General features: G+C 47.9%; 3 protein-coding genes across 3 annotated transcripts; 2 read left to right on the top strand and 1 right to left on the bottom strand.

Moving 5' to 3' along the window:
- Positions 1-1,173: 1,173 nt before the first annotated feature.
- LOC111593010 (tyrosine aminotransferase) lies at positions 1,174-4,333 on the top strand. Its single transcript, XM_023305545.2, has 4 exons — positions 1,174-1,756; positions 2,655-3,169; positions 3,237-3,530; positions 3,593-4,333. Exons 1-4 carry the CDS (start codon positions 1,492-1,494, stop codon positions 3,938-3,940), a joined length of 1,422 nt encoding a protein of 473 aa, XP_023161313.1. The 5' UTR covers positions 1,174-1,491; the 3' UTR covers positions 3,941-4,333.
- A 101-nt stretch (positions 4,334-4,434) lies between these two features.
- On the bottom strand, positions 4,435-5,230 carry LOC111593011 (plasminogen receptor (KT)). Its single transcript, XM_023305546.2, has 3 exons — positions 5,090-5,230; positions 4,796-5,036; positions 4,435-4,739 (listed from the first exon to the last, which is right to left on the bottom strand). Exons 1-3 carry the CDS (start codon positions 5,177-5,179, stop codon positions 4,606-4,608), a joined length of 465 nt encoding a protein of 154 aa, XP_023161314.2. The 5' UTR covers positions 5,180-5,230; the 3' UTR covers positions 4,435-4,605.
- A 194-nt stretch (positions 5,231-5,424) lies between these two features.
- Positions 5,425-13,689, top strand: LOC111593053 (sodium leak channel non-selective protein). The gene is made up of 16 exons (XM_023305626.2): positions 5,425-5,638; positions 5,904-6,988; positions 7,056-7,168; positions 7,232-7,342; positions 7,402-7,545; positions 7,604-9,136; positions 9,198-9,323; positions 9,387-9,752; positions 9,818-10,568; positions 10,637-10,936; positions 10,994-11,188; positions 11,473-11,659; positions 11,721-11,975; positions 12,034-12,307; positions 12,370-12,532; positions 12,599-13,689. Exons 2-16 carry the CDS (start codon positions 5,999-6,001, stop codon positions 13,373-13,375), a joined length of 6,285 nt encoding a protein of 2,094 aa, XP_023161394.2. The 5' UTR covers positions 5,425-5,638; positions 5,904-5,998; the 3' UTR covers positions 13,376-13,689.
- Positions 13,690-14,051: the final 362 nt, after the last annotated feature.

The following is a 14,051-nucleotide window of genomic DNA, read 5'->3' as shown; positions in this document are numbered from 1 at the left end:
ATGTATTTCTATGTAAGAACAATATCTTTACTTAACTAGACACTTAACACCTCTAATTCTAAATCGATCGACTATTATATAAAAAATTAAAACTACTCAAAGTCTTGTGTTTCTAATCTTTAGCAAGTTAATGACTGGGTTAACTGTAGTCAAGTGTATGATTCGATCAAATCAATAAAGAAACGAAATTGATTTGAAATTTATTAATTGAAATTGTGGCCAAAACAACTGCTTTTTAGGATACCGAAAGCAAAACGAGTTTCGCAGAAGAAGAAGACAAACAGGAGGCTCGCTCGCAGCGGACTCGAACCAGTATTCCATTCGTTTTCTCACATGCCACGGCCTGCTGACATAATTTAGCATACGGTTAAATATTGTAGCAGCATGTTAACTGTGACTAAGCCAACTGCGCGCAACAACAAATAACATGTAAATATGTAAGTCGCTGGCAATACCGGAATAGTGGTCCATAGCAGTGTTTCTCTCTTATTTTGTATGTCTGTGTTTTGCCGTAATGGCCAGCCGTAAACTGTTTGTTTGTGTAGCTCACGGGTATTGCGTCGTCTTCGTGATTTCCATTTTCCATTGGCAGCAGGCGTCATAACGCCTAATAGACTACATGCATATGCATTTATGCGAATATCCGTAGCCTGATTAGCGAACTGCGTTTTATTTTGCTATAGACCGATTTATGATTCCTCGATGTATGATGTATGATCTATGATGTATGATGTTTGTTAGCGAAGAACAGTTCATGAATCTATTGCTAAGTTGTCGTTTGAGCCCTCTAAACGATATTGTAATCAAATTGTTGCTGGTTATCAAAGATAATTTTGCAAATGAAGCATTGTTGTTGTTGTTGTTGTTGTTGTTGTTGTTGTTTTGTTTTTTAACTAAAAAATCTTGTCCCAAGTCGAATCAGGCTTTATAAGAAATCTACATATTGTTTATATGCAAAAGTATGTTCGTATGTATATTTATTTACTTATTTTTGTCTCGAGCGACAACAGTATTCAAATCAGAGATAGGCCCGAGCTTGATCCGAAGTTGCTGTAGTTGTTGTTCTTTGGTTCGGCGCCTGCCGAAGCGCGTGTTGTGCGGTATAGTTATGTATGTCTTAGAAAATCGTATATATATCGCGTATATATTAAAGCGGCCAAGCGGCGCAGCCAGAGCCGATAAAAGCACCAAGAGATCAGCCGAGTAAATCAGTTTTGATTTAACCCAGAATTCGCACCGACCTAATACATTAATAAACACGCCAACGCAATCCACAGCTATAGCCACAGCCTCGCCGAGATTGTATCACTAATGCTTGTGTGGAATGAAAATCAGGATTCCAACTTTACCTTCATTTGAATACTGAACTCCGAGAAGTCCCGAGCGCATTGGCAACTGCCTCATTGGATTTGGATTTTTTTTTGGACTTTCTTTTAGGTTTTTTTTTTTTCTTTTCCGTGCCTAAATTTGTTTCTACTCTGCCTGGTGATAATGCCTAGCAGTGCTGCCAGCAAAGACTACAAGTTTGAAAGCAACTCCCCGGCAACAACTCCCAACAGCGGCGGCGAGACTCTCGCCCAGGAGCTGCAGTCGCAAAAAATTGACGATGCTGCGATTAAGTCCGTCCAGCATCGCACTGCCTGGCAGATTAAAGGCTCTGCCCTGTCCCTGAACACACACAATCGCATTCGTAACATTGTCGAGGCTCTGCAGATTAAGCCCAATCCACAGAAGCCCATGATACCCCTGTCCATAGGTGAGTTAGTCTAATATTTGCTCGCACAGTCCATACCCAACCGGCTTAGAATATTTTAAAAATCCATTTTATATGCTATAAAATTGGAGACATACATACATTTGAATCGATTATATATATATGTGTATATATATATATGTAGTTGTGCCAAATCTCGCTTGTCTCTGGGCGGCTCCGTCGCTGGCTTTCGTGGCCCTTTCGAGACACAGCTCCAACCTTTCGAGCTCAAATCGTATTATTTTCAGCTATACTGAAACTTGTTTCTTGAAACGCTCGAGCTGAATTCATTTCTTTTTATCAAATATGTGTATAATTATTTCCAATACATATATATATATAGATATATATATATATATACATATATATATATATTGATACCAAGCTCTGGCCATAGGTAATTAGCAGAGAAAAACCTCTTAGAACTTTCTTCAAGCTCACATGCATTTGGATGCTGCCCGCTTACTGCGTGTTGCTTCTTAATTTATTCGAAATTACTAGATAGGGCTGTTCTATCTATACCTCACAACCCGAGCTCTGGACGGACGTTTGTTGTTACACATTATTATTATTATTATTTTTTTATATATATTTTTCATCGCGCGCGTTTTCGATGCATTTGCATAAAATGTAGTTTCACCTGTTTGGAGAATCAAGAAGCAAGATCAAGAATCGAATTTGCTTAGAGTCAAGCTTGATGAAGGTGGAATATTATTCGCTGTCCCACATGGGACTCATGGCAAGGCGGAAACATGCAAAAATACGCCAAACGTGTTTTAGGCCGGGCCAGGGAAAATATGTGAGGATCTGTGCACTCAATAGGAGGCTGATCTTAGTTGATTCAATAGAAAGACTCTCGAGAGATGTTGCGGTTAAAGCATTTGGCTCATTTTATTTGTAGGCGATCCCACAACGTTCGGCAACCTGAAGGCTGCCGATGAAACTATGAAGGCTGTGCTCCGATCCCTGGAGAGCGGCAAGTTCAATGGCTATGCCCACACGCAGGGCCATGAGGCGTCGCGCCAGGCGGTGGCCAAGTATAGTGCACATCAGCGCCCCGACGGGCTAATCGATCCTAGCGATGTAATCCTTTGCAGCGGCTGCTCGTCAGCTCTGGAGTATTGCATATTGGCGTTGGCCGAACGTGGCCAGAACATACTGGTGCCGCGGCCAGGCTTCTGCTTGTACCACACACTTGCCGAAGGCCTGGACATTGAGGTGCGCTACTATGAGCTCTTACCGGAGCAACAGTGGCGTGCCGATCTCCGGCAGCTGGAGAGCCTCATCGATGCGAACACAGTCGCACTGCTGATCAACAATCCAAGCAATCCCTGTGGCAGCGTCTACGACGAGGCGCACTTGCTCGAACTGATTGCCATTTGCGAACGCCACTATCTGCCCATAATCGCCGATGAGGTGAGTGCGACTTGGATCGTTGCATGATATTTTTCATTGTTCATCACATCGTTTCACCTTTGTTCAGATCTATGAGCACTTTGTGTTCCCAGGCTCGCGTCACGTGGCCATAAGCAGCCTCACACGCGAGGTGCCAGTGCTGTCTTGTGGTGGGCTAACCAAGCGCTTCCTTGTGCCCGGCTGGCGCATGGGCTGGATAATCGTGCACGATCATTACAAACGTCTGGGCACCGCGGTCACGGGTCTCAGGAACATGTGCGGTCGCATTCTCGGCACGAACACGATCATCCAGGGCGCACTGCCCGACATACTGACGAAGACGCCGCAGTGCTACTTCGATGGCGTCATCAAAGTGCTCCACGTGAGTGAAAAGATTCTGTTACATAACTCAATTTCATTGATGTGTATTAATATTGAACATAGGCCAATGCCCAGCTGGCTTACAAAATGCTGAAGCCGGTCCCCGGACTGAACCCGGTCATGCCCAACGGAGCCATGTACATGATGATTGGTGTCTGCATCGAGCGCTTTCTGGCCTTCAAAGACGACACACACTTTGTGCAGGAGCTGGTCAACGAGCAGAGCGTCTTCTGTCTGCCCGGCAGCTGTTTCTCCTATCCGGGATATATACGAATTGTTCTGACCGTGCCGAACACGATGCTTGAGGAGGCGTGCGTTCGCATCGCCGAGTTTTGTGACACGCACTACAAGAAGGACAACCGGGCGCTGATAGAGGACGGCCTGCTCGAGGATGGTCAGATACATTACTAATCTGAATGCGCGACATGGAAGTAGTTTTCTTGGGTTGGTACCGTTGCTATACACACACTTTATTAGATGCTCTCTAGGCTAAGGTTTCTAGCTTGGTATACATTAGTGTAACAATAATTACCTAAACGTATAATATAAGAAGTATTGTCGTAAAACATCAGAACTTAGCGCACAGACGCGCATACTCCATTAGTCTGCTCATAAGGAAGTATGTCCCTAAGTCCAATGGTAACTTGTAAGAAAATCGACATACATGACGATGTGAATGCATGAATGTGTGCCTCCTTTTTGTTCTTAGCATATGTAAATGTACGTGAATGAATAAATATACATAAAAACAGCGCTATGTATATGTATGATGCACATGCATCAGAACTCCGTCTGCTGCCCAACAGTGTCAATTGAATATGCACTGGTTTAGCCTTGAGAGATGTGCACATACATATACACATATTATATATATATATATATATATATATATATATTAGGTGTAGAGAAGAAAAGAGTTTGTGGTCAAGAGTTTGTGATGTACACATAGTACATACATACACATATGTACTCTGCGCTGTCGATGTATAGAAGACGTTAGACTTTGAGCAAAATAGATGAGCCAATGGAATTGGATGTGGACAGTGGACAGTGGACAGTGGACAGTGGGCACTTGTCTACATGTGATGCGGATGCATTTTCTTTTCCATGTGAACCTCGACGCGAGCCTCGTCGATGCCGGCGACCGTTGGCAGTCCTCCCGGCCAGTGGAGCAGGTCCTGCTCATGCTCCATGATTATATTCGCCTCGGCTGTAAAAGGCGTTCAGAATGATGTGGAGCTGTTAAGGCGAGTGGCGAGTACTTACCCTGAATGCGATGCAGCTTGCTGCCATAGGCCCAATCCGTGTAGTATCCCATGACAAAAGTCAGAGGCAGCAGCGGCGCCAGTGCCGAGGCGCGCTTGACCCGCTGGTAATAGTTCGCACAGCCGCATAGGGCGCTTAGATAGAAACCGCTCAGCCAGTAAAAAAGCTCCCGATGCTGGGCAATGGCCAGCGCCTGTTCCCGCTGCTTGATTTGGTAGTGCATTTGGATCCAGCGCTCCATCTGCATTGACTTCATTAGTTAACTAGCCCACGCGATTAGATAATTGAACTTGCCTTCAACTCCTGGCATTTGCGATACGCCGGATCATCGTGCTCCGGATAGCCCACAGTAGGTGATTTATTACGCGACGATGTTGCGCCCATGTTCAGTTAATGCAGCTTATGCAGTTTATCCCACAAACTGTCGCTCTCCACTTTGGCAATGCGACTGTGACTCGCATTGTTGTCATCGACCCGTTTCTGCCGCTGGCAGTGCGCAGGCGCCGGACCAGAGCGCACAATCTCTATTTGGCAGGATGTCAGCTTGAAGGCAGCCAGTCGGTTGACCAAGGCTCTGCCCGACCGACCGACCGACCGACCAGTCTGCATCTGTCTTTGCCATAACCGTTTGCTGTTCAGCGCGAGCTGCCGTCAGTCTTGAACTGCAGTTCGAAGTTGAATTTTCATAATTCCTTTGCTTTTCTTTTTATACTGGCGAAAAGCAGTCGAAGACTATTTACTGCTATTTACGCTTGCCAAAGACTTAAACTCCAGGCTGCCCATGGAGCGCCTTTGAGATGGAGGCTTCTGATAAAAAAGCGCAAACTCCGACTGAGACCAAAGGTATGTAAGCAAAGACTCTTGGTAAGAAAAATGTAATGTCAAAGGCAACTACATAAGTAGGAGACGTACACACACACACACACACACACACACACTGTACATATATATAGCTGAGTGAGGCAAGCGATTGTGTATGCCTGTGTAGGACGCTCCCTTGCCTTGCTTTTGGGGGTTGCAAATGGCTCAGGGGTGGGGGCAGCACATACACACACACATGGCTCTATTGACAGTGGCAATTGTGTCTAACTGATGTCTTCGCACACAGCAACGCTGACAAGTTGAAGACATTTGCGCCATTGTAGTGGCGGCACGGTATCTTAATAAATAACGGCCCAGGCGGGAGCAAGATGCGCTGCTTGAATGATTGACCGCTTACAAATTCGTCGCTTGGGTGCAGCTGCTAGAAATAAACGCACGGGAGGCAGCGGCAGCTTTCACTCCGCCAGCGGCATCACAACGCCAGCGACGGCCAGCACCAGCTCCTCCAGCGGCAACAGCTTAACACCTCAGCAACATCAGCACCCGCATCCTCATCAGCAACAGCATCAGCACCAGCATCAGCATCAGCACCAGCACCAGCATCAGCACCAGCATCAGCACACGCATCTGCGCAGCTCCCAGCAGCAAATCGGTCATCTGAATTTGAATCCATCGCCGGGTAGCAGTCCTTGCAACGGATTGGGCACACGTCAAGATGCATCTAGCGTGCTCAACAGTCCGACCACAATTGTGAACTCGGGCAGCGGCAGCAGCACTGCCTGCGGGATGCAGCCGCAGGCTGGGGGCTTGTCAACAGCTGCAGTCGCGGGTGCGACAACGGTCATTGGCGGCCAGTCCACGAGCAATGCGCACAACAATGGCGCTGGAGCCACAGTGTGTCCTGTGGGCGGCGTTGGCGGCGGCCTCAATCTGCTGGGCGGCATTGGCGGCCTGGGCGGCGGAGCCGCTGCCGCGGGCATGGGCATTTGCGGAGGCATCAGCAGCACTGTGGGCAGCGCCGCCATTACGGGCGTGCCTCCGATTGGACTGGGCATCGCAACGGGAATTGGAAATAAGATTATGCTCGGCAGAAAGCAAAGCCTCAAGGGTGGCGAGCCATTTCTGGCTGACTACGGCCCGGAGGAATCGCTGAACGAGAGCGCGGACATTGAGTGGGTCAACAAGCTGTGGGTGCGACGCCTGATGCGCCTGTGCGCCTTGGTCTCGCTGGCGTCCGTTTCGCTAAATACGCCCAAGACCTTTGAGCGCCATCCCTCATTGCAGTACATCACCTTTGTCTCCGACACGGCGGTGACAGTGCTCTTCACAGCCGAAATGATTGCCAAAATGCACATCCGTGGGGTCCTCAATGTAAGTTACCTTCACGTTCCCGTTGAGGTCTACACGAACATTCAATGTTTCCTCCTTCCGACTCCAGGGCGAGGTGCCGTACCTGAAGGATCACTGGTGCCAGTTCGACGCCTCCATGGTAAGCTTTCTCTGGGTCTCGATCATACTACAGATCTTCGAGGTGCTCGAGATCGTGCCAAAGTAAGTTGTCCAACCTGCAGCTCGCTGAATCGAATTCCATATCTCGCTGGCGTTTCCTTTCAGGTTCTCGTATCTATCAATTATGCGGGCGCCGCGTCCGCTTATTATGATACGTTTCCTTCGAGTGTTTCTCAAATTCAGCATGCCCAAGAGTCGCATCAATCAAATTTTCAAGTAAGTGACACGCTTTCAATTTGGAGTCAGTGGATGGCAGCGAGATCTTCTATTTTCAGGCGCTCGAGTCAGCAAATCTACAATGTGACGCTCTTCTTCTTGTTCTTCATGTCGCTATATGGACTGCTCGGGGTGCAGTTCTTTGGAGAGCTGAAGAATCATTGCGTTATGAATAATACAAACTATGATCTCCTGGGCAGGCCGTAAGTATACACAGTTCACTCTGATTGGGCTCCTCTAAGCCGTCGCATATCTCATTAGGGTGCTCACAATCAATTCGCTGGCCATACCTGATACATTCTGCTCAATGGATCCGGACTCCGGCTATCAATGCTCGCCTGGGATGCGTTGCATGAAGATGGACTTCCTAAGCAGCTACGTGATTGGCTTCAATGGCTTCGAGGATATTGCGACAAGTATTTTTACGGTTTATCAGGCCGCCTCGCAGGAGGGATGGGTCTTCATTATGTACCGGGCCATTGACTCGCTCCCGGCATGGCGTGCCGCATTCTACTTCAGCACCATGATATTCTTCTTAGCCTGGCTGGTCAAGAACGTGTTCATCGCTGTCATTACGGAAACCTTTAACGAGATACGCGTCCAGTTTCAGCAGATGTGGGGTGCCCGAGGCCACATACAGAAGACGGCTGCCTCCCAGATACTCAGCGGCAATGACTCGGGCTGGCGCCTGGTCACGATCGACGACAACAAGCACGGCGGCCTAGCCCCAGAGACCTGCCATGCCATTCTCCGCTCTCCATACTTTCGCATGCTGGTTATGACCGTGATCCTGGCCAATGGCATTGTGACAGCGACGATGGCCTTCAAGCATGATGGCAGGCCTCGGCATGTGTTCTATGAGCGATATTACTACATCGAGGTGATATTCACGTGTCTGCTGGACCTGGAGACACTGTTTAAGATCTACTGCCTGGGCTGGCGCGGCTACTACAAGCACTCCATACACAAGTTTGAGCTGCTGCTGGCAGCTGGCACCACACTGCATATAGTTCCCATATTTTATCTATCTGGCTTGACGTATTTTCAAGTGCTGAGGGTGGTGCGACTCATCAAAGCGTCTCCCATGCTGGAGGGCTTTGTGTACAAGATCTTCGGACCCGGCAAGAAGCTGGGCTCACTTATCATCTTCACCATGTGCTTGCTGATAATTAGCTCGAGCATTTCAATGCAACTGTTTTGTTTCTTATGCGACTTCAACAAGTTTGAGTCGTTCCCGGAGGCGTTCATGAGCATGTTTCAGATTCTGACCCAGGAGGCGTGGGTGGAGGTCATGGATGAGACCATGATACGTACTAGCAAGACGCTGACACCGCTAGTCGCAGTTTACTTCATACTCTACCATCTATTTGTGACGCTCATCGTGCTCAGTCTTTTCGTGGCGGTCATTTTGGACAATTTGGAGCTGGACGAGGACATAAAGAAGCTAAAGCAGCTCAAGTTTCGCGAGCAGAGCGCGGAAATCAAGGAAACCCTACCATTTCGCTTGCGCATCTTTGAAAAGTTTCCGGACTCACCACAAATGACCATTCTGCATCGGATTCCCAATGACTTCATACTGCCCAAAGTGCGTGAGAGTTTCATGAAACATTTCGTCATTGAAATGGAAACGGATGATCCGTCGCTTGTGGAGAACTGCAGGCGTCCCATGTCCGAGTGCTGGGAGTCCAACGTAGTGTTCCGCAAGCAAAAGCCCGTGCGCATCATGAACAAGACGGCCAAAGTGCGAGCTGCCGGCAGCAGCCTCCGGAAACTGGCCATCACACATATTATCAAGTAGGTATCAGGGATCTAAGCATGAGGGAAGCTGATAATATTGAACGTTGCTCCACCACAGCGACAGCAACAATCAACGTCTAATGCTGGGTGACTCGGCCATGCTGCCAGTGGTGGGTACGAAAGGCGGGCTGAAGTCCCAGGGGACCATTACGCACTCGAAGCCGTGGCGCGTTGACCAGAAAAAGTAAGTGAACTTTGCCCCTAGGCGGCATGATTCGTTTGATGTGTGTACGCTACCAATTCGCAGATTCGGATCCCGTTCGATACGTCGCAGCGTCCGTTCCGGCTCGATCAAGCTGAAGCAGACCTATGAGCACCTCATGGAGAACGGCGACATTGCGGCCGCACCTCGAGCCAATTCCGGCCGGGCCAGACCACATGATCTCGACATTAAACTGCTGCAAGCGAAGCGTCAACAAGCTGAAATGCGACGCAATCAGCGCGAGGAAGATCTGCGTGAAAATCATCCGTTCTTCGACACGCCGCTCTTTCTGGTGCCGCGCGAGAGTCGCTTCCGCAAGATTTGCCAAAAGATCGTTCACGCACGCTACGATGCGCGTCTCAAGGATCCCCTAACTGGCAAAGAGCGCAAGGTGCAGTACAAGAGTCTGCAGTAAGTAGTCCTTCACGGTGCTCCAGTCACATTCCTAATGCATGCGATTTGCATGCCATTTATAGTAACTTCCTAGGCCTGGTCACCTATCTGGACTGGGTCATGATTTTTGCCACCACGCTCTCGTGCATCTCCATGATGTTCGAGACGCCGAGCTATCGGCTAATGGATCACCCCACGCTGCAGATCGCTGAATATGGCTTCGTTATATTCATGAGCCTGGAGCTAGCTATGAAAATTCTGGCTGATGGCTTGTTCTTCACGCCCAAAGCGTACATCAAGGACGTGGCTGCAGCGCTTGACGTCTTCATATACGTTGTCTCAACGTCGTTCCTGTGCTGGATGCCGCACAACATTCCCACCAACTCGGCAGCCCAGCTGCTGATGATTCTGCGCTGCGTGCGTCCGTTGAGAATCTTTACGCTAGTGCCGCACATGCGCAAAGTGGTCTATGAGCTGTGCCGAGGCTTTAAGGAAATCTTATTGGTATCCACGCTGCTGATTCTGCTCATGTTCATCTTTGCCAGCTACGGCGTACAGCTCTACGGGGGTCGATTAGCGCGCTGCAATGATCCGACCATACTGCGGCGTGAGGATTGTGTTGGCGTCTTCATGCGACGCGTCTTTGTCACCAAAATGAAGCTGACGCCCGGCCCGGACGAGTCCTATCCCGCCATGCTGGTGCCGCGAGTCTGGGCCAATCCCCGTCGCTTCAACTTCGATAATATTGGCGATGCTATGCTCACGCTCTTCGAGGTGCTATCGTTCAAAGGCTGGCTAGATGTGCGCGATGTACTCATCAAGGCCGTCGGACCGGTAACGCCAAGACCAATGGCCAATGGCCAATAGCTATCTTAATCTAATGCTGGCCCATTCCATTTCAGATTCATGCCATTTACATCCATATCTACATATTCTTGGGCTGCATGATCGGATTGACTCTGTTTGTGGGCGTGGTCATTGCCAACTATTCAGAGAATAAAGGCACCGCTCTGCTCACCGTTGATCAGCGCCGTTGGTGTGACCTAAAGAAGCGTCTCAAGATCGCTCAGCCGCTGCACTTGCCTCCACGGCCGGATGGACGCAAGATTCGTGCCTTTACCTACGATATCACTCAGCACATTATCTTCAAGAGGGTCATTGCCGTGGTGGTGCTCATCAACAGCATGCTGCTGTCCATAACGGTAATATGAAGTGGATAATGGGTTTGCATAGCAGCTACTAAACGTCTCCCTTCCCAGTGGATCAAAGGCGAAGTGCACACGGAGCGCCTAGTCATTGTCAGTGCTGTCCTGACCTTTGTCTTTGTCATCGAAGTGGTCATGAAGAACATTGCATTTACGCCTCGTGGATACTGGCAATCCAGGCGTAACCGCTACGACCTGCTGGTAACCGTCGCAGGTGTTATCTGGATTATACTGCAAACTATTCTCAGGGTAAGGCATTTGAATTCAACTTTGCTGAAATTAATGTAACAGGCTGCAGAAAGCCTAGTCAAGCCCCTAGGAAGTCTAGCTTCAGCTATGCGTGTCTAACTGCCATCGTTCATCGATAAACATCGATAAGTAACGTCTGTTATCTAGCTAGAATTGCTAAATTCAAATAAAATATTAAATGCAATGCATAATAAAAATCAAAGTCACTTTTAGATGTATTATTATTTCTTTATTTTTTATAAATATATTTTATGACCTTTTCACCTTTTTGACATGTTTTGCAGAACGACTTATCGTACTTCTTTGGATTCATGGTAGTTATCCTGCGATTTTTTACCATCACTGGCAAGCATACCACACTAAAGATGTTGATGTTAACGGTCGGTGTGTCCGTCTGCAAGTCGTTTTTTATCATCTTTGGAATGTTTCTTCTCGTCTTCTTTTATGCATTAGCCGGCACCATTCTATTTGGCAAGTTGTTAACCTTCTTACGCATATATATTCTTGTTGATTGCTGAACTTTTGGTTTTAGGCACCGTGAAGTATGGCGAAGGCATTGGGCGCCGAGCAAACTTCGGATCGCCAGTGACGGGCGTTGCGATGCTGTTCCGTATTGTCACAGGCGAAGATTGGAATAAGATCATGCACGACTGCATGGTGCAGCCTCCGTACTGCACGCGAGGTGAAAACTACTGGGAAACGGACTGCGGCAACTTTACGGCCAGCCTGATTTACTTCTGCACATTTTACGTCATCATTACATACATTGTGCTCAACCTGCTTGTGGGTGGGTGCACAGCGAACTGCCGTACCTTATTTAGTTGCTTATGAAACGTGTCTTTCAGCTATTATCATGGAGAACTTTTCGCTGTTCTACTCGAACGAGGAGGACGCTTTGCTCTCCTATGCAGATATCCGCAATTTCCAGAACACCTGGAACATTGTGGACATACACCAGCGCGGCGTCATACCTGTGCGACGGGTCAAATTCATTTTGAGGCTTCTGAAGGGCCGACTCGAGTGTGATCCGCAAAAGGATCGCTTGCTTTTCAAGTATATGTGCTACGAACTGGACAAGCTGCACAATGGCGAGGACGTTACGTTCCACGATGTCATTAAGTAAGCCAACAAATAGTCAAGGGCCATTTCTGTGCTATAATTAACAAATTGATGTGCTTCAGCATGTTGTCCTATCGCTCGGTTGACATACGAAAGGCGCTGCAGCTGGAAGAGCTGCTGGCACGCGAGGAGTTTGAATACCTGGTCGAAGAGGAAGTGGCCAAGATGACAATACGTACCTGGCTCGAAGGCTGTCTGAAGAAAATTCGAGCACAAAACGCCAGTGTAAGCTTCAATCGATTTATGTGCATCCTGACAATTTGTTGAACTATCGCATTTTCCCACTAACAGAAGCAGCAAAACTCACTAATTGCCGGACTACGTGCCACCAACGAGCAGATAGTGATGCGTGCCAATGTGCAGGAGGACAAAGCACCCGGCGGGATAATAGACAAGTCAGCTATAAGCACAATAAGCGGTGCGGTAGCTGGCACTTGCCCGCCCACTAGCGACGCTTTCTCGCCAACCTTAAGCTCGACGGAGAACGATGAGAAGGATGCCAGCAGCAGCGCAGTGGTTTTGCCTCACACTGAGCCCCATGTGTCAAGTGCCCGCTATGTGATGGCAGTCGGCAAGCGGGCGTACGCACTCAATCGCAGCGATTCGACGGGCAGCTCGGCGGGGCGAAAGTTTTTGGCACCCACTTCGAGCGATCCACAGCAGCGGTCCACACTAAGTGATAAGGAGCGACTGCACATTAGCAGTCAGCAGCGTAAGAAGAACTCGATGACCACGTTGCCACATGCTGCCCAGCTGGGCCAGTTGGGCAAGCAGCGTGACACCAACAAGACGTCAAGTTTTTTTTCGCAACTTAATAGTGAGATTGGACAGTTTCACTATCCGGCAATTAACGCGTCTGCTGCCACGGCGGCCGCGCTGCACAGCTATGGAGATCACCATCAGCATCATCACGGACCTCTCAGCAGTCCATCGGCCATGATCAGCCAGTTGATTGGAGGCAGCGGCAAGCTGCTTTCGTTCAACAATCAGGCGAACGCCGTCTACGAGGTGCACGACTGGTGGCAGGAGCAGGTCCTCTGCTCGCAGGCCAGTGACGAGGAGGTGTAGGCGGGAGCGAATGCCTCAGCCAATTATGTTTGATTTCGGCAATAGCCATGGAGTTAGCCAATGCCATGCATTAGAGCCTTACTGAAACGAATGATTTGTCGCCTGTTCAAATTACAACTAGTGGCCTAGAGAAAATTATATATTTATTCTAACCAATGTAAATATTGCCGCGCTCTTTTGCGAATCGGACGTACGCACAATGCATTCCATATTTGTGTGTAGGCATTAGGCTTTGTTGTTGCTTATGTACTTCTGTAAGTAGATACTCTTTTAGTAATATTTCTTTAATTAAATGTTTAAGTATATATACAGATACATATTATATTAATAAACAATGAAACGAGAACGGTCTAGTCGAGCCTGCCTCAGGATATGCTGTATATCTGTTATCTACCACAAGAGAATAAATATATATATATGTTTATATTATTTCAACATATCGCACACTTTCACAGTCTGATATTTACTATTTTATTTCCAGCTCATTTCCTGCTCAATTTTTGGATACCTACCCGCTGTGCTGTCCGTCCATCTATGGACTAGGAAATATATATACATTAATTATAATATATATATATATATATATATACTCTTTGGTGACCTCGCCATTTAGAATATCCCCACAGATCTGCCACAGATTAGATGTTTTATACATATACTTTTTTCATTGCTTTGT

Source organism: Drosophila hydei, unplaced genomic scaffold (assembly GCF_003285905.1).
Source record: "Drosophila hydei strain 15085-1641.00,03,60 unplaced genomic scaffold, DhydRS2 tig00000361-arrow-arrow-pilon, whole genome shotgun sequence".
Classification (NCBI taxonomy): Eukaryota; Metazoa; Arthropoda; class Insecta; order Diptera; family Drosophilidae; genus Drosophila; species Drosophila hydei.
Note: the sequence above shows the minus strand (reverse complement) of the source record. Positions and strands in the feature narration are given on the sequence as shown.

Excerpts from the sequence above, each read along its gene's own strand:
- LOC111593053 (XM_023305626.2), top strand. The coding sequence starts at position 5,999 with ATGATTGACCGCTTACAAATTCGTCGCTTGGGTGCAGCTGCTAGAAAT. Across the intron at positions 6,989-7,055 it reads ACATCCGTGGGGTCCTCAAT|GGCGAGGTGCCGTACCTGAA; the intron begins GTAAGTTACCTT and ends TTCCGACTCCAG. Across the intron at positions 12,308-12,369 it reads ACGTTCCACGATGTCATTAA|CATGTTGTCCTATCGCTCGG; the intron begins GTAAGCCAACAA and ends GATGTGCTTCAG.
- LOC111593011 (XM_023305546.2), bottom strand. The coding sequence starts at position 5,179 with ATGGGCGCAACATCGTCGCGTAATAAATCACCTACTGTGGGCTATCCG. Across the intron at positions 5,037-5,089 it reads GCAAATGCCAGGAGTTGAAG|ATGGAGCGCTGGATCCAAAT; the intron begins GCAAGTTCAATT and ends AAGTCAATGCAG. Across the intron at positions 4,740-4,795 it reads CAAGCTGCATCGCATTCAGG|CCGAGGCGAATATAATCATG; the intron begins GTAAGTACTCGC and ends CGCCTTTTACAG.
- LOC111593010 (XM_023305545.2), top strand. The coding sequence starts at position 1,492 with ATGCCTAGCAGTGCTGCCAGCAAAGACTACAAGTTTGAAAGCAACTCC. Across the intron at positions 1,757-2,654 it reads CATGATACCCCTGTCCATAG|GCGATCCCACAACGTTCGGC; the intron begins GTGAGTTAGTCT and ends TTTTATTTGTAG. Across the intron at positions 3,170-3,236 it reads TGCCCATAATCGCCGATGAG|ATCTATGAGCACTTTGTGTT; the intron begins GTGAGTGCGACT and ends ACCTTTGTTCAG.